At 35.8% G+C, this 19,507-nt stretch overlaps 1 protein-coding gene across 10 annotated transcripts in view; it reads left to right on the top strand.

Annotated features, from left to right (window-relative positions):
• LOC136847144 (N-acetylgalactosaminyltransferase 6-like) overlaps window positions 1-19,507 on the top strand; it is a 73,514-nt gene that overhangs the window by 50,197 nt on the left and 3,810 nt on the right. For 4 of the 10 annotated variants that reach the window (XM_067118519.1, XM_067118521.1, XM_067118524.1 and 1 more), the window contains 11 exons: window positions 3,072-3,291; window positions 3,562-3,652; window positions 6,624-6,762; window positions 10,128-10,294; window positions 10,687-10,875; window positions 12,142-12,319; window positions 13,326-13,554; window positions 13,742-13,819; window positions 14,320-14,463; window positions 14,682-14,807; window positions 17,732-17,854. In XM_067118519.1, the coding sequence (XP_066974620.1) occupies window positions 3,172-3,291; window positions 3,562-3,652; window positions 6,624-6,762; window positions 10,128-10,294; window positions 10,687-10,875; window positions 12,142-12,319; window positions 13,326-13,554; window positions 13,742-13,819; window positions 14,320-14,463; window positions 14,682-14,807; window positions 17,732-17,854 (1,584 nt within the window). In that variant the 5' untranslated portion in view covers window positions 3,072-3,171. Of the gene's footprint in view, window positions 1-1,240; window positions 1,332-3,071; window positions 3,292-3,561; window positions 3,653-6,623; window positions 6,763-10,127; window positions 10,295-10,686; window positions 10,876-12,141; window positions 12,320-13,325; window positions 13,555-13,741; window positions 13,820-14,319; window positions 14,464-14,681; window positions 14,808-17,731; window positions 17,855-19,507 lie in introns of those variants that run through there. The other 6 variants (XM_067118525.1, XM_067118527.1, XM_067118528.1 and 3 more) reach the window with 3 other exon arrangements.

Here is a 19,507-nt window from a genome sequence, read left to right on the forward strand (position 1 = left end):
TTTGGAAGATTAAATTTTAAGTCAGTGGCCCCTGTAGTGTATTCCATGTGAATAGGGTTTTCTTCTGATTAATAGTAATAATAATAATTATAGTAATAAAATAATAATAATAATACTTTAGAAGATTAAATTTCAAGTCAGTGGCACCGGTAGTTTGTTCCCTATCAATAGTGTTTAACGTCTAAATAATAATAATAATAATAATAATGATAATAATTCACAATTGTAGAAAAGACACATAAATTTTCATTTACACTGTACCCTTTTGATTAACCAGAGACTTACGGATTATGTGAACAAGATAAAGCTCCTATTTTATCCTCAGTAGTCACTTTCTCGGTTATTTGAAGGCCGACCAGTGAAATACCAGCCCGACGCTGGTCGGCTGATCAAAGCCCAAAGGAAATGGTTATTGGTAGCATTCGTTGTCAGTCGATATTGCCTGATTATAAATTGTTTTTGCTAAATTATACTTTATAAGCCTTCTTGGTCTTCTGTCCGTATGAACAACCAATCAAACCAACGGGTAAAGAAGAATTTTTATCACATATCAGCTTTTCTGAAACCTCTAAAGCACGATAGAAAACTTACCTTTTGGAAATGTTTAAAGTTGTAATCATTTTTATTTCACTGATTCAGTTCCAAAGGCCAGTTCTTCATAGAAGTGCCCTTGAGCGTGATTGTGGCTCACCTGAAAATGTGTCATATGTTGACATAATCATTAAGCAGCCAAGGTGTGTTTGAACTCTTTTGAACTTGTACGTCGTAGGTTAATGGGATTTTTTGAAAAGACGTCACCGAGAGAGAGAGAGAGAGAGAGAGAGAGAGAGAGAGAGAGAGAGAGAGAGAGAGAGAATGTCCATACGGATACTGATCAATTTTGCAACATTGTCCCTTTTATTTATTTTTTCTTACATTTTGATCAATTTGTTATTACATCAAACTTCTTGTACTATAGCCTCCTCGCACTAACCTTGCGGGGAAGCCCCGCCCACCACTGTAACTGCATAGCTTGCAGGATTCGTCAGTGTTGTATCTGTTTCGAATTTAATCAATAACAAGCATACAAAATATAGCATATCATTACAAAATCTTGATGTAGTATATAAATTTCTATTCTTTCTGCATAATTGCTGTCACTGAAACATTTGTCATTGTATAAAAAAAACGAAGAAAAAAAAACGAGTGCAACTGTATGCAAAGAAAGGGGAGGTGTGCTGGTTAATGCAACAGCCATTGCTTTGACGGGATATGGAATCTTACACTTGTCACCTCATCAGCTGATTTCATTGACATCAACAAATTTCTGATAATTTTCATCCCATTTGAAGGTAAATACTTACATAGCTTCATATATTTACCTATTTAATTTCCTGCGTAATCTAACTCAAAGTAAAGGTGTCTTTTTATATTCATATTCGTAATGAGCGAAGGTGTCTTTTTATATTTATATTCGTAATGAACGATCGGAGGAGGAAGATCAGGTAAGCATTACCCATATATAGATCTATTAATAATTTTCCCCAGCTCTCCAGGTCCAATCCAGTTGTTAAAGGCCACACGTGTCCGTAGATGGTTGGTTAGGAATGGAAGGTTTGATCCAGTTCAACAAAGTAGGGTAAACTTTCAGAAAAGTGTTAGATATCTCCTAACAAATAAAGTGAAAAAAAAAAACTGGTCTAAAACGAGGCATTTTCTTCCATCCGTTTTGTTTTATTTATTTTTTGTATTTTATTTTTATCTTATTTTTTTGTTTATCCAATGGCAATATTGAGTACCAGTGTAGGATTTTATCACAGAGCTTAACTAGAGTTACTAGAGTGCTTATTCCATATGTAGTCAAACTCAGAAATCATCGCTCGAATTTAGAATACTTGGAATTAGTTGCGGTTCACAGATCGGTTAGGCTATTTACTAAAATTCCTGAGTTAAGTGGTTGAATCTGGAGGAGCCGATTGGTAGCCTCGTATGGGTCTAGTTCCAATAATTGTATAAACCAAAAAATTATATCTCCTCTTTATTTACCCTTTGTTTTATGCGACTATACATTTAAGCAATTGTATTATGAGGTTTGTTTATGAATTTATGCAGTCGTACTGTAAATGAAGCTGTAGGCTATAGGCCTATATGTGGTTAATTGCCTTCGTTTGCTAACATTCACTTTTAAATTATAACTTTAACGTTATGTCATTTTAATACATGGTTCTTGGCATATAGGAAAGATACATACATATGATTTTTCGACATATATTTCCCGATTCAGTATTATTAGCCTACTCAATAAATATATTAAAAACTAGATAGCTTCTATATTTCCCCTTCAATTAGCTCGAAAATAGCGTAAAATTTACGTAGTCCTATAGCAAATTAATTTTAGATCACCTTAAACCAAAGAGTATTGCTCTTACGATTGAACCCAAACATAAATTCAAATACAAATTAAAGATTAGTTAATCAGTAAAAAATAATTATTTGTGTTGTTCGCCAAAACAGTGGCTGTTCCATTAACCAGCACGCTTCCCCTTTCTTTGCATACATGCATACAATTGCACTCGTTTTTTTTCCTTCGCGTTTTTTTATACAATGACAAGTATTTCAGCGACAGCAACTATGCAGAAAGAATAGAAATTTATATATTACATCAAGATTTTTGTAATGATATGCTATATTTTGTATGCTTGTTAATGATTAAATTCTAAATAGATACAATACTGACGAATCCTGCAAGCTATGCAGTTACAGTGGTGGGCGGGGCTTCTCCGCCAGGTTAGTGCGAGGAGACTATAGATGGGTACAGCCCTCCGGCTTTTCAGCAAGTCTTATAGGGATGAGGTTGCTAGCCCAACGCTCTTTTCTTTGATTAGTAAACGATAGACCAGCAGTGGACATAGTAAATGTGAGTTGAAAATTGTACCACTCAGCCGTGATATTACAGCGTTCGTCTGACATTTGATAGGTCCGTGATGAGACTTGCAGAGGAACCAGAGATGTACTCCTAGGGCACCACCTCTGTAGCTCAATACAGGATTGGTAAAACCTACCCAACTAATTTATTTACTCTTTCTTCACAGATCTCATCATACGTCTGGCAGAAAGGCACTGGGCCAGTCGTAGCGGCAGCGCAGCAGCCCAGAGGAACCACAGTCCTTTCTCGCCAATTTCCAGCAAACCATGCGCTTGAGACGCCTGTGGGTGCGACACAGAAGTAAGGTCTTCATTGGCGTCTTCGTTGTTTTGTTCCTCATAGTAATCGCCCCACCGAAGCGTATTTCTAACATTCTGAAGAAAGAAGTAAGGAAAATTCATTGTTTCCTCAGAAGGGTGTTATAACAGCCACTGTCTGAACTCGTTCATGTGATTAAAATAAATCATATGTTTGAGAGGGGATAAAATCGACTTTAGTTTTCGTGTGGAATATTCATATCCTCTGTTCTTATCGTAATAACTTCAATAAAGCGAGAATTAAGAGTAGTTGTGATTATATAATCGTGTCCCCTTCCAGGTGACCAATGTTTGCTGTTTATCAGACTAAATGACTATTATTTCTTGCCTCTTTTTAAGGAAAAGGGCATTGTTTACGTCGATGGGGAGAGGAAGAAAGATTACCATGATTATGACTACTTAAAACTCGAAGCCCTCCAGAAGGGACCGGGTAAGTATTTGCTTTTAAAAATGTAGATTTTTATCACATATTGAGGAAAATCAAGAGAGAAGCTTACTAGCGTAAGTGAAGATGGATTACTGTGATTCCAGATGTTTTGGTTGTGAGGAGTGAATGGAAGGTTTGGTCATGTGGAGAGAATGGAGCGGTTTAGTCACGTCGGGAGAATGAGAGAGTGGCGGAATTTGTAAATGGAACTAGGGAAAGGAGACTTAAGATACTGCAAGCTAAATGTTGTGGTAGAGGAAGTAGAATTGGGGGGTCGAAATATCCAGGCCATGTAAGATGAAGGTGGGTGGCACAGTGGATGTGGGATGCGCACTGCTTATGAATAACCTGTGCAGATGTATGAAACACTAGATGCTGTGGAAGTTTTCTATGGAGGGGTTCATCCTCGATTCATCAGTTAATTGATGAACTTATCAGTAACTTTTGTACTGTAGTATGTATGCAGTATATATATATATATATATATATATATATATATATATATATATATATGTATGTATGTATGTATGTATGTATATATATGTATATGTATATATATATATATATATATATATATATATATATATATATATATATATATATATATATATATCCTGTCCTGTCATATTTTAATTAGCTTTCGGCGATGATTTCGTTTCTCAAGCACAGGTGTTTGCAACTTGAGAACCCTAAACATCCAGCTAATTAGCGTGTGTTCTTAACGTAGTAGTAGAGATTTGCCTTTGTAACGCCTCTGTCTCCCGAGTACTGCGCCTGTCATGTGCTGTGTACAATAGCTGTGTATAGTTACCTACCTCTCTCTCGCTCTCTTCTTCTTCTTCTTCTTCTTTCAAACAGCATATTCGTTGCGTTGCGTCTGGAGTGAAAATGTTCTGTATGTCTTGACAGACAGTTTCTGTAAAAGGGTCGCGTATTGCAGTCCACTATTTCGTCAGAATATTCAGTCATGGACAGTTCTTCAAGACCACCTCTGTGCCTAATCCGCTTTGCTCTCTACATGGAAAATTTTCATTCTACTGTGATGTATCACCCATTAGTAAATAGCGTCGGTAAGGTCGTTACAAAGAGAGCAGTATTATGCCGCTAAATTACATTTTATTATATTGAATTACATACGGAAAATGGTCCCTGTTCTAAATTCCATTGCTTTTCATTTAAAAAGCCATTAAAGTTATTAAATTCAACTGCATATAACGTCATTCGTGTTAACGCTTCCACGTGTTCCTTGCACATGGTATTTAGCGTAAATTACGAGTTTTTTTTTACCCAGGCGTGTGTTATTAGTCTAGCTGTGTAATTACTTTGGTGCTGTTATAACTTTCGTTCAGTTTTTGCATTTCTTCTATTTCTGCAAGTGACTTTTTTTCTTTGATTGTTAACTCCGTCACAGTGTTCGTGTTTTGATTCTTTTTCCTGTCTGTTCATCGGTCATTCTGTTTGTCTTTCTGTCAGCAGGATTATGTGATCACCAGTTGACGAATATTTAGATATCTTTCCAAAGATCCACTGTTTCCCAAGAAATAATTAATTGGACTTTTGGGGAGATCCTGTGCTGGATCCGGATTTTGTTGTGGCTCTGACTGAGGACAGTTCTTCATTGGAGGGGTGAGTAGAGCTCTCGGCTAGCACGCTGTTGGCCCAGCGTTCGACTCTCCGACCGGCCAAGGAAGAATTAGAGGAATTTATTTCTGGTGATAGAAATTCATTTCTCGTCATAATGTGGTTTGGATTCCACAATAAGCTGTAGGTCCCGTTGCTAGGTAACCAGTTGGTTCTTAGCCACGTAAAATAAATCTGATCCTTCGGGCCAGCCCTAGGGGAGCTGTTAATCAGCTCAGTGGTCTGGTTAAACTAAGGTATACTTAACTTTTTCCTGGATCTGGATTTTGTTGAGGCTCTGACCCTGGATCTGGATCTCGTTGTGGGTCTGACCCTGGATCCAGATTTTAGCATGAAAATGGCCCTGGATCCGGATTTTGGCTTGGATGCGACCCTGTATCTGGATCTTGGCATGGGTCTGGCCCTGGATCCAGATTTTGGTTTAAATCTACATCTGAACCTGAATCTGGATTTTGGTGTAGGTTTGGAGCCATCTGGATTTTGGTGTAGATCCAGATGTGAAATTGTATTCAGATTTTGGTGTAGATCTATATCCAACCCTGGATCTGGATTTTGGTGAAGATGTAAATCTGAAACTGGCTCTGGATTTTGGTGTAGATCTAGATCTGAAACTGGATCTGGGTTTAGTGTGGATCTAGATCCAGCCCTGAATTCGGATTCTGGTGTAAATCTAGATCCAACTCAGGATCCGGATTTTTGTGCAGATCCGACCTAAGATCCAGATCAAGTACAGTATATTCTCATCACCTTAGTTATTGGGGGACTTCTTCTGGCATGCTAGTTTTACGCTTTGAGAAGTTATCGTTTGCTAAATGCTTTCTTGCAAGCGGAATAATTAATGAAGCCCAACTTAGATTGGAAGCAAGGGAAGGTAAAAGAGAAAGCGAAACTTTTATAATTAGAATCGACGTCGACTTTATATACTGTAACTTCATGCGTGCTGCTATTTCTAATACAATGCAAATTAATATAAACTGTAGTCATGTATATATATATACAGTATATCTTGATTTGGTTTAGTTGTTTGATATATATACACATATTTATATATAATATATTTGATATACTGTATATATATACACTAAGAAGTCACAAAAGTAAGTGCGTGATTTTGTTTATTAGCTGAAGCCACTTGGAAAGTTCAAAACGAAACAACAGAGTGCCAAGTACTTTCTTGTATTTTAACACATCTTCAGGACACAAAGTATGTGTGTGTGTGTGTGTATGTATGTATTTATGGGGGAGAGAAAGAGAGAGAGAGAATAAATATACTCATTTAGTTTCAATTACAAAGATGTTATGTGAAAAGTATCTATTTTCTTTCTTTGCATAGGAGAAGGGGGCTTGCCTGCCACCCTCCCCCCGGAGCTAGAGAAAGAGAAAGATGATGTCTACAAAGTCAACGGATTCAATGGACGACTATCAGACGACATTGCGCTGAACCGTTCTTTGAAGGACATCCGTCATCCCAAGTAAGTTAGAAATCTCTTTTTTTTTTTTTACCGAGATACAAACACACATTCCCTCGTTTGGGGTAGTGCCATCAGTGCACTTCGTGTGGTGCACTGTAGGCATTGCTAAAGGGTGTTTGCTACACCCAGTTTTTATCCTTTTACATCAATTCCGCTTCCTTTCTTAAGTCTTGCTTTCTAGCTTCTCTGCTCTTTCACTGCGCAACTTCAGGGTTTTCACACAGTTCCACCTTTAGGTCCTTGTATTTCATCTCCTGTATTTCCTTGATCTCTTTGTCATGCTGTCCAATCACTCCAACTGCCTTTTTTCACTGTCTCAAACGCTGAGTGACCGACACTGCTTGGTTTCACAGCCTAAACTTCATAAAATCCAGATTAAGTCAAGCGCACATTCATGCTAACTTACATGGAATATTTACCCATTGCATCACTACTTGCACTGACATACTTTCGTGTGTGCATTAGTAAGTGTTATGCTTTTTCCAACGGTTTGGTCGTTCTTTTCAATTCCTGGAAGAAGGGTGCCAGTGGAACGGGTACTCGAAAGACAGTTTTTATATTTCCACTATCTATTGTTCTTCATTCTGTTCTCCCGCCATATCTCACATTTTAATTTCTCCTGGCCAACCTTCGGTACTCTGTCCGTTCTCATGTTTTCCTCCTACCTTCAGACCTAGACTGGAAAATGCCGTAGATTTCCCATCCCGTCGGCCTTTGTGTAGATTTATAAATGTTCAAAATTAGCAAGAGAATGTCTTCCATCGACGGACCCACATCGTTAAGGGTATCGATGGGCGAAAATTGCGATGGTGATTTTATTGGTCTGCGATTATTTCTCAATATATATTTGCTGGTTATTTGATTCAGTGTTAGGACACTTTATGACAGTGAGATTGCACTTTGGTTATTCTATTAGTGGCGATGTTAATGATAAGTACCGATAAAATGGCTGATAATTGATTAACAAAGTAATGTGCGTCTATGTGCATCTTTAAGTGTATCATAATTTGTTTCAATTTTCATTTATTCATCGTATCTTAAACGCCAGAGCTTCCACACAAATCAGCCGGAGTCGTTTGTCCGTTAAATGATTACTTTCGTTTATTCATTAATTTCGTTTGAAATACAAGACGTTATACGTTGATTTGATTTCGTGTGATTGAATATGAAAAATGCCCTAGTGCATCTTGTTATGGGATCCTCTTGTTTTCAAACAAAGTAAGTTGGAAATGATATATCATACTGGAATAAACAAAAGCTGGTGACTTGAAATTACCGTTACATGTAGTAAGATGTAAAAGTAGATAGAAATTATATAACTTGTTGTTTGATATTAAAACAATTCTAGAAAGCAGAATTCTCTGCCATCGTCTGCATTTTCGTTGAAGGATGTAACTTTACTCTACTCACTCTACCCATTAAAAAAACATGTAAGTCATTTAATGAAGATGATTTCTCATAAAAAGGTCATATATATGTGTGTGTGTGTGTGTACGTATATATATAATTTTTTTTTAGCAAGGTCATGAATGTTTAGTCTCACTGCGCCCTAAGTTAGCTGGTGTTCAGACAATTCTGCTTCAGTTGTGTTGAACGTATTTCCAAATATTTTTGTTCCATGCTCTGGATGTTGTTTTGGATTTTTTTGGGCTGTTGGTCTCAGTAGTAATGTTTGTTTTTCTTGACTTTTTCCTAATATTTTTATCACTATCAACTGTTCTTATTCTTACTATTATCATGTGTATTTGTTTACAAATGATACTTTCAGCAGTAGTTTTCAAAGTAACCTATGAAAGATGTGGCCTAGGGCAAAACAATTTGGTAAATTTACAGTTTCGGTCAAATTCACATTTCCGATATAAAATTACATTTTCCCTGGCTTAAATAGTGTACTTTCAACGAATCTGACCTTTATTTCTTCCGCAAATGATTAGATTTTGAGATACATGGCGGCCATGGGTACCGCTCTCAGTTTTGGGTGGTGCAACGCGCTCACGCGGCTTATGCACATTTTAAATGATTGTTGCAAGCTCGTATGTTCTGGCAAGCGGTAATATTGCGCTGCGCGCGCGCTTGCCACAGGGGTTACAGGGAACGAAATTTTACCCTAACGTCTAGTTACAGTTTCGGTGAAATTCACGGCCGATACTGCAATGTTACCCTTTTCGTTAACCACTTCACTTACCTTAAATAGATGGTAGTACTAAATGTTCACGAAGAAAGGTATTCAAACCTGTGGAGTTCCATTGTAATGTCCATGGAAACGACCAATAGCCTCAAAGTAAGACAGAGAACACCCACTGCAGACGTGCACGACGGAATCCATGGCAGTCAACTGAAGCGCACTTTTGTAGAAAGCGGCTTATTCCAAAACCGCAGTTAATTGGATATTCTTGAAACAAAGCAACCAATCAGGTTTCAGCATTTGTACCGTACTTATAATTCATAACGAAAAACAAAAGACGATTAGGCATTTTTACCCACAATACATTGACAAAAACAAAAACGCCTCAGCAGAAAAACTGACATGGCAGCATAAACGCATCCTTGCGATAACAACAAGGCACAATATTCATCGGCAAATATCTCCGTAACTCTTAATTTGCGGAAGATGCGAGTAAGTATTTCGTATGAATCATGACAAAAATATATGATAGCAAGTAAAAAAATATTAGATATCCGAATTTGACCGAAACTGTAATAATACCAACAATTTAATGACGATGGTATGCTTCTGACTCGAAGCCAGCAGGCCTAGCATGTCGTTCTTTATCTAAACAGATTTCCTTGTTTGCAATCGTATCGTTGTTCTCCCAGTTATCCTTGTTATTCAAATGATTCCTACGTGTATAAACTGTAATGGACATTATCCCTATTACCTGGATTATCTCCTTTTGTGGATGGGTGTTATCCGTTACCAGGATAGTCCGTGTTTATGAAATTAAGTTTATTATCCAGTTAGTACATATCTGGGTAATCCTTGTTATTATCATACAAATTACAATTAATATTGTTATCTGGATTTTCCATGTGCACATGATTAAGATTGTCCTAATTTTATTTTTAAAATAGCTAAATTACTATACTTATTTTTTTTATTATTATTTTTTTTTTTGCAGCATTCCCCTATTAGTTCCTTTTCAAAACATCAAGTTTAGCCATGCCAGGCACATTTACTCCATGTAGGTTACCATAATAATCCTTTCAGACTTTTTCATCACTATCTCCATTCAATAATTTCACACGTGAATAACCGTTCTGCACTCCACTCACAACTCAGGGTATAGGGAAGACTTGTCTGAGGACAGAATACTTTTGATAATGGAGACGATGATATGTACTTCAGTGTCTGATTACCCTTACAGATGCAAGGAATTGCTGTACCTGGCTGATCTACCAAATGCTGCTGTCATTGTGCCGTTTCATAATGAGCATTGGTCCACCCTGCTTCGCACTGCGTTTTCTGCGTACAACCGCTCCCCTAAGCATCTCCTGAAGGAGATTATTCTCGTCGATGACGCCAGTACAAAAGGTAGAGATTTCAATATGAAGTTTTCATGTATGGAGTAAAATATTTGTTATTTTTGTGCTCAAATGTGCTTTTATTTTATTTAGTTTTATCCAGTAAAAAGCAAGAGAATAATTGTCGAGGAAAGACATCTTTAGTTTTCAAGAATTTGGTGACTCTGTAAACTCAGCGCATACCATAAAGAATGAACCCAGGTGATCTGAATCATAGAGGAGACAGTTTTTGTAATTTTCTTCCAACAGCTACTGATCTCTAGTTTATATCAAGTAGTCATGATCTGATGTCTGATTAGCCTTTGCTCTTATGTTCTCATGCTGTAGTCATAATACATGTACTGTGCTTATATTTTCCAGGTCTTTTCAAGTATTTTTTGTTCACTTTTTTTTTCCCTACAGAGTTTCTTGGTGCTAAACTGGAGAACTTCTTAGCTGAGCACTTACCTATTGCCCGCGTTGTTAGGCTCCCAGAGCGCTGGGGTCTAATTCGTGCTCGCCTGGAGGGGGCAAGGCATGCTACAGCTGATGTCCTCATTTTTCTAGACTCCCATACTGAATGCACAACGAACTGGCTTCCCCCCCTTCTTGGTAAACATTCCATTTCAACAGTTGTTATTTTCATCATTGATTAAGTTGTAGTAGTTACTGGTATGCTGGAATTGCTTTCAAGGCTGACGTTATCTCCTGATTTTAATACTTCTCTGAGATGTGATGGCCCCTCTTTTGGCAGCTATATTTAATATGCTGGTGTTTTATGAATCCTTTCCAAGTGGGCAGAAAACATGAAAAAATTTTAGATGTTCCTGCCTCTTTCAGGCTGTTCACAAGAACAAGGCCATGTGCTGTCTGTGACGCTACAAGCATAACAGTAGTATCTGGCTGAGTCCTTCCTTCAACAAGTTCAGCCATTTCATTACTGATTCGCTCCCCATTCACACAGGAACCATTTAAAAGACAAAATTCATACACTTCCCAGGCCTGCGAGGATACAGAGAATTCAAACTTACTGTACTGAGTAGGAACTTAGAGAATAGGTACTCTACAGGAGACTCTTTGACCCATACTCAAATTTTTACTCATGCTCTAAAATAGGATTGAATCAGTAGGTCTAAAATATCCCTTTTATAGGCTGCTCTGATATATGGCTGCTTTTTCTTCATCCTTTAGATAACTAGCATTCTTGAATTATTTAAGCAATGTTAAACTGTCTGAGATCCAGTAAAGGTACCTCATGGTGCATGTTAGGGGTCCTACCAGAGATTTTGTTTCAGAATACAGTGATGACACTGACTTCAGTTTATGTTGACTAGTATTTGTTAAGGCAATATGCTTAAATGCTCTCATGCTTCATAATTTTGAATGCCACCTGTTTTATACCTATCAGTGGATAGCTACATGGCTATGAGGCTGTAGTCCTTTCATTAAAGATATTTTCATTAAGATTGTTGAAAATTAATTCTGTTAGCAATTTTAAGTATCTTTTAAGCCTTTATTTTACATTTAAGTGGTTACATGTTAAAGTTATAGCCTTAATTCTTGAAATATTGTACTGTATATTAAAATTGACTTGCTCTTTTTTTCATCTCATAATTATCTGATGTATCATTATGAGATCAGCCTTTACTGTTCTAGTTGTGTAAGTTGTCATTTGGCCAGTGATTTCAGCCATTGTAAAAAGTAGTGTTAGTTGTCTTCTATTTTAATTATCCTCTACGTATATGACGCATTCAGTAGATTGAATTATGAAAGGTAGCCACTTTCCTGTAGTACTGCAGGTATGAGGTTGCTTATTCTACCATATATTTAATCTTATTCCGAAACTCATTGTGAATTCTCCTATGCCTCACCTACTAGAACCAATCGCCAGGAATTATAAAACTGCTGTGTGCCCTTTCATTGATGTCATTGACTTTGAGACCTTTGAGTACCGAGCTCAAGATGAGGGTCGCCGAGGAGCATTTGACTGGGAATTTTACTACAAAAGATTACCAGTGCTACCTGAGGATGAAGCTAATATGCCCCAGCCTTTCAAGTTAGTGACATTAAATATACTGTATTTTGTAATGAATGTGCTGTTAAATTAGTTTTGTGCTGTACCTGATAAACTCTGTGTAATGAGATTAATCTATTAATACATCAAACTAACTGAGTTGGTTTACTTAACTGTTTGATGTAGCCTGCTGCATATCTGTTACAGCCCATTAAGGTTTGTTTTATTAATTCCCAGCGCTTACATACATCATCATTGTAAGTGCTTTCACATCAGTTTTTCCCCTTATTGTTTACTTTGTGCCCAAACTCCTTTCAGGTCTAAGTCTTCTTCTCTCTCCTTTCTCCATGATTTCCAATAAGGCTTTCCTACACGTCTTTGTCCTGCTACTTCCGTATCATTTCTTTTCTAAGTTTAATTTCTAATAGTTACACCTTTCTCTGTGTGGGATTTGGGTTATTACATTTGGTCTTTTATTATGTGGAAAGTGACTTTTGGATTTTGAATCACTAATATTTATCTAGTTGGAATTGTACACAATTGCTTTCTGTATTACTGTTTTTTTACTCCACTTTTCCTTTTATTTTTTATCAGTCTTTTATTTAACCCATTATTCTCTTATTTTATTTTACACAATTTTCTCTTTGTTTTATTTCACATATTTTTTATTTTAAACAACTATCTCTTTGCTATATCATAGATTTTTTTTATCTCATATATTTTCTCATTTTACTTCTGGCATTGCAGTTGTAGATTCAGGAATATTTTCATATATGTTGATGAGGGCATGAGGCATTGTTTTATTTTTCATTTATGGCTTAATTGTATCACCATTATGCCATAGTAAAGTACTGTACAGTATTTAGAACTGTAATCGTGTTTCTTAAATAATAAATTCCTTTGACATAAGTAGAAGTAAGTCTTGCCTGGGTGCTTTTTTGGTTTGCTTTGCTATACTTTTGGTTTTTTATTTCATACAATTATTCTTTTTAAGGTTTCACACCAGTTTTCTTTATTGAGACAAAAATCCTTTGTGACTAACTGACAGGAGTCCTGTGATGGCTGGAGGCCTGTTTGCTATTAGCTCAAAATTCTTCTGGGAACTTGGAGGCTATGATCCAGGTCTTGACATCTGGGGAGGGGAGCAGTACGAGCTTTCTTTTAAAGTGTGGCAGTGCCATGGGGTCATGTACGATGCCCCTTGCTCAAGGATTGGTCACATATACCGTAAATTTGCTCCGTTTCCCAACCCTAGAACTGATAATTTCTTAGCCAGAGTAAGTGCCACTCATTATTTTCCTTAACTTTTTGGTACTCTAAAGAATAATTTGGTATAAAGAATAATTTGGTATGTTCATTTTTAAAGACCAGTTTTGTCTTTGCTATTTAATATTATTATCATTATTATTACAGTATTCTTATCAATTGTTACCGTGTCAGTAATTCAGAATGTGTTTGTTACAGAATTATCGCCGTGTTGCAGAAGTGTGGATGGATGAATATAAAAAGTACTTATATATGAGGCAGCCTGGTTGGTTAGAGGTTAGTTTGCTATTTCAGTAGTTGTTGTAATGGAGTTTTAATATTATCAGGAAAAATTTCAGATTGCTGGAGTCTTTGACGGAAACGCAACATTGTTAATTGCAACTTTTATATCTTCAGATTTCATATTTTCACTGTCCTGTAGTTAAGCATATCAAAATAGAATCATGTTTTGCATAGTTTATCAAATTATAATATTAAAGAAAATAGAAATGTTTTACTGTATTTGATGAGGTTTAGCAGTTTTGGATATATAGTACATTTATGACATTACTGAAGGATACTACAGTATGTATTGACAGCAGGAGGATTTGTTGAGTGTCAGATTGATACCATAAACTTTAGCTGGTATCGTCATCAACTCCAAAAAAGGACATTCTGGATCAAAATAGTTGCTCTTTGCAGGAAGGCTAAAACTTTATAAGTCCTTATTTACAAGGTACAAAAACATTTGCAAGGTGTAACACAAATGCTTATAATGTTTTTAAATTTTCTCCCAGACTGACACAGGGGATATCAGTGAGCAGTTAGCTGTGAGAGAGAGAAACAAATGTAAACCTTTTAAATGGTTTATGGAAAGTGTAGCGTTTGACTTGACAAAAAGTTACCCTCTTATAGAGCCTCCAGATTATTGCAATGGCACGGTAGGACGTTTTCCTTATTATAAATAACTTCTGTGACTGTCATAGATCACTTATATTTGATAGTGATAATAATTTTATGTATTTGTAAACTTGAGAAACAGTTGAGTGTGCAGACTAGTATGTTTTTAAGTGAAGTACTATGTTTGTTAAGATTAATTAACAGTTTTGCCTATATAATTCCCCAAGAGGGTAACAAGCCTTACTTTTAATCCATATAGATCCAAAGTTTAGCTGACCCCAAACTGTGTGTTGACTCAAAGTTCAAAGGTCAGTTTGATCGACTAGACTCTCTTGGAGAATGCAGCCAGAGCTCACAGTTTCAGTTCCAGCTTTCAGCTTACAAGGTAAGTGCTGTAAATTCTGCAATTCATAAAATGGCAGCATTTGTTCTGTTAGCTCAGATGATGGCATAGGATTATGGTAATCTAAATTAATGTTGTACTTTTAATGCCATAAGTTCCCACTAGGGTAAGCATTCTTTCTTTTTCTAGTTGTCCTAGATAATTATTTGATATGAGGTAACCCTTAAGCACATTTGGAAGAATAGACAAGAAAAATAATGTCTTTCTATTTATGGCAATAGCACAAATATATAATATTTTGGTTTTCATATACGAAACATTGACTCATTACACTTTGAGAGAAGATTTATATTCAATTGAGAATTGGTCACACTCATGTCATTCTGTTTCTCATAGTAATCAAGTACAGTAGTTTATGTGGGAGTGAGCCTCTACATATAAAATTAACCCATATATGCCCAGAAAAGGTGAAGGTTCTTGAAATGAAATTATTTTTATATATGATATAGGTTATGATGTTTTCATGCCATATATCAATGTTTGAGCAAGTTTTCTCAAGTATTCTTCAATTTATGGCAAAAAATTTACTGTTGCGCAAACGCATCACTGGGCACACCATGACTGTCCAACGTTGCGTATACACAACACTGGGCATTTTAAGCCTAACAGATTTTTTCTTTTTTTTTAGTTATATGTAATTTTTTCATGGGAAACGTTCCATGCTCATAAGAACGAATGCTGACTATTTCATTATCATTCCATCTGACAACGAGAATTTGAGAATCTCTATCTAAGAAACCCTCTTCACTACCTCTTGGCAACTTTTCAAACTTTCTGTTGATGGTCAGTGGACATTTTTCTACTCTGTTGGCTCTTAGGGTACCTGTGGCACCATGACCTCTTCTTTTGACCTCTTCTAAGAGTTTTATTGAGGTGAACAAGTTATCAAAATAAAGAGAGAATTTTACTCCTGGATATTCAGCTTGAAGTGTGTCAAGAATGTTTAGAACAGCTTTCCCTCCTAATCCATATTCACTTGCATACTCATTTGGATTATTTCCTTGATATTTTCCTTGGTAAAGGTCAAGAGGAAAGGCATAACCCAAAGGAGTGCAAGCCGCCCATGCTTTATAACCCCATCGTATGGGCTTTCCACGGATGAGCTGTTTTGTTGGGTGTCTTCCAAAGTATGGAATCATGGACTCATCTATAGATATAGTGGATGGCCCAAAGACTTTACCATAGGAAAGATAGTTTTTATTTAGAATGTCCAAAAATGGGCGTACTTTGGCAAACTTATCGTCAGATTGAGATCCGTATTATCTGCAGCATGGAAATACCTCTTGATCTCTTCAAACCTATTCCAACGCATTGAATTGGATATTAGCTCATTATGAGTATCCAGTTCCATTGACCAATATAATCTGCGTCTTGATACAGAACAATAGCCTGATAGCAGTAGAATTGCAACAAATATTTTCATCTCATTACATGATAAAGAGAACTGATGGTTACCATTTTGTGCTGCTTATTTCAGTTTCAATAGTTAGAAGTTCTATGGCAGCAGCATCAAGAAAAAGTTCAAATATTTCAGGTGGGGTTCGTGGAAAATCAGCAATAGATGGCCTGTAAAAAAGTTGACAGGAGTTGTTGTCTATTTGTTCCATATCCTTACTGCACCAGTGCCTCACTTTGCATTTTTTTTTTTTTAGAAGTTTTCTTATTTCTGCCTTTTGTCGGAGTTTCTCCACTAATAAGAGCCTGAGAAATCATTTGAGCTACAGGTAGGTTGTTTATGTCAACATCATCCTCTTCTCCTGAATCTTCATCTGTTATCCCCCGTTTTCTGGAGGAGAAATGTAGATGGATACATGTCTCTTTGTTTCAACAACAATATTATCTTCACTGTCATCTTCTTCACTACTTAAAAGCCTTTCTAATCCTTCCAAAATTTCTACCAATGTTAGATTCCTAAACAGAAAACATAGCTCAATCAAGCTCTCATGACCTCTATGAATATATATATATATATATATATATATATATATATATATATATATATATATATATATATATATATATATATATATATATATATATATATATATATATATATATATATATATATATATATATATATATTTTTTTTATAGGCCTTTACATAGCTTTTTATGTAAATATTATATATGTATATATATAGGCCTATACATATTTGGTTATATATATATATATATATATATATATATATATATATATATATATGGTGCATGTGTGTGTATGTATGTGTATGTATGTATATTTATGGTGATCCTTAGGCAAACCTGTAAATATAACGTTTTTAAACGCAATATACTGGGGGAAATATATGTGGAATATTCAACATCAGTGAGACATGGGATGCCCAGTGTTGCGTGAACGCATCACAATAAAAATTATGTTTTCGGAACATATTTTGAACATCAGAATACATTCTAAAACACAAATTTCCGAAATGCACTAATAAAGGAACAATCTGTTAATAAGGACATAATCTTATTTATCTATAAATATGTTGCGTTTCTCATATACAGTATACTCATTATTTCTCGAAGACATGATAGACGAAAATTACACTGAATTTTAAATCACTGTAATGCACTTGTTATACAGTTTGTTTCAGCAGTTCACCGTACATCCTTCTGTTAAACTCTCTCTCTATCAACTCATGACAAAAGTTTAGTGTTGCACAAATGCATCACTGGGCATATATGGGTTAAAACTGGTACTTTTATTTATAAAATTATGTTTATGTACAAATTTGTAAGTTGATACTGTTATAGAATATACTGTAGTTTAGATACAGTGATCATTTTTGCCATTTCTGCTCATGTAGTAAGAAATAGACTACTGGAGTAAAGTTTTGTAAGCAGCAATAAGTGAAATGAAACAAAATAATGCAAAATAATGATTATACCATGTTTTTGTAGGATATCCGTCCACTGAAGAGTCATAACTGCTGGGACGTGCCTGATCTGAAAGATAAACATGCACCTGTCCTTTTGTTCGGATGTCACAAAGGCCTTGGGAACCAGATGTGGAAGTATGATATGGTGAGATTGGTATTATTAGTACATTTTTGTAGTACCTTTTAGTTATCGATGCTACTAAATTAAATATTAACATTTGAGAATGGAAGAGAGGGTCTAGATGGCGTCTACTGTGTACTGTTCTAAAGCTTGTGAAGGCCCATTGTTAAGAGACAATAGCTCCCAATTGGATAACAGAGTCCAGATTTGAAGTTTATTACCCATAAGCCATAGTTGCTACCCAGGAAGAAAAATATGATAATACAATATTATTTATCGTCTATATTATTATTAGCTGCTAGGTTAGTACTAATATAAACTACAGGTTGACCGTCACTAATCCGGCATCACTGGGACCTGGAGAGTGCCGGATTAGCCATTTTGCCGGATTAGCCATTTATTAGGGTAGAATACACGAAACCCAGTAGCTAAGCACCTCATCTTAGAATTAAAATATCCCATAAATCAGTACACGTTGGATAATAAAGAAACGACAATTATCAAATACAGGTAGTGCTCGAATTACGATAATTCGACTTACGATATTTCGAGTTTACGATTACGATGGGGTTAGCAATTAATACCGGTACGAAAATATTTAGGAAATATTTTTAGAATTCGTGCAGGCGCAGGCAGCAGGTACAATCAGGCAGCGAGAGAGACCAACTTACAATAGAAAAACTTCTTTTCCTCCATCTCTTTATTCCATCTGCTAGTTAAAAAAAGTAATAGACAATGATAAAAGTATTGTTAGTAACGTTATACTCTTGCAAAAATGCGTACAGCCATGAACAACCAAACGGGAAACTGTTGTTTTGCTAATAATCGTATCGGTCTATCGGATAATAACTGTTTTGCTTGTATTTCAACCATCGTACGGTAATACAAAATTACCGTAGTTATGTTACAAATGACGTTAAGTACTGTACAATAGGACTGATATATTTTTTACACTGTACCCTTATTCGCTTTGGAGAAAAGATCGGCAGGGAAATATACTGCTACAGTAACTTTAAGCTGCAAGTTGTAGCTGAAGCTGAGAAAACAATGTTCAAGCTGCTAATGACTATAAATTATCGTGCATCGGCAACATGCATGAAACTTGACCGTAAATGAAACTGGAGAGAATGTATTTTAATCAAAACTACTGGGCATGAAAGAATACAAATTACTACTGTTTTCACACAGATAAAAGATAAATATGTAAAGCTTGTATTATGATGAAATCAAGAGAAAATAGCTAACGGAATCTTGATTTTTTTTTACACAAAACAAACATGCCCCCAAAACGGGCAGCCGTGATTCCCGCGAACGTCATATATTAACGAAAAAATAGCAAAATTAATTTCACAGTGAAACGTATTTAAGTTATATTTCGACTTAAAACACTTCGTATGACGAAAAATATTCGTGTCCCAAATAAATAAAGTATCCATATTCATTTACGCTAACTAGAAGCAAGAAAAGCGCTTTGAACTTATTATACTGATGTGGCGAAATAAACGCCGCAATACCGATTCCCAAAACAAAACATTGATCGCATTTTATAATGCAATTGGAAACAATGTAGTAAAGCATAACTTTTTAAAAGATCCATGAAAAAGATGCACATTTGTTATGTTGATGTTTGTATAATACTGTTAATATGTGAATACAGTTCAGTATAACGTAGGCTAG

The sequence above is a fragment of the Macrobrachium rosenbergii genome, chromosome 16 (genome assembly GCF_040412425.1).
Source record: "Macrobrachium rosenbergii isolate ZJJX-2024 chromosome 16, ASM4041242v1, whole genome shotgun sequence".
Classification (NCBI taxonomy): Eukaryota; Metazoa; Arthropoda; class Malacostraca; order Decapoda; family Palaemonidae; genus Macrobrachium; species Macrobrachium rosenbergii.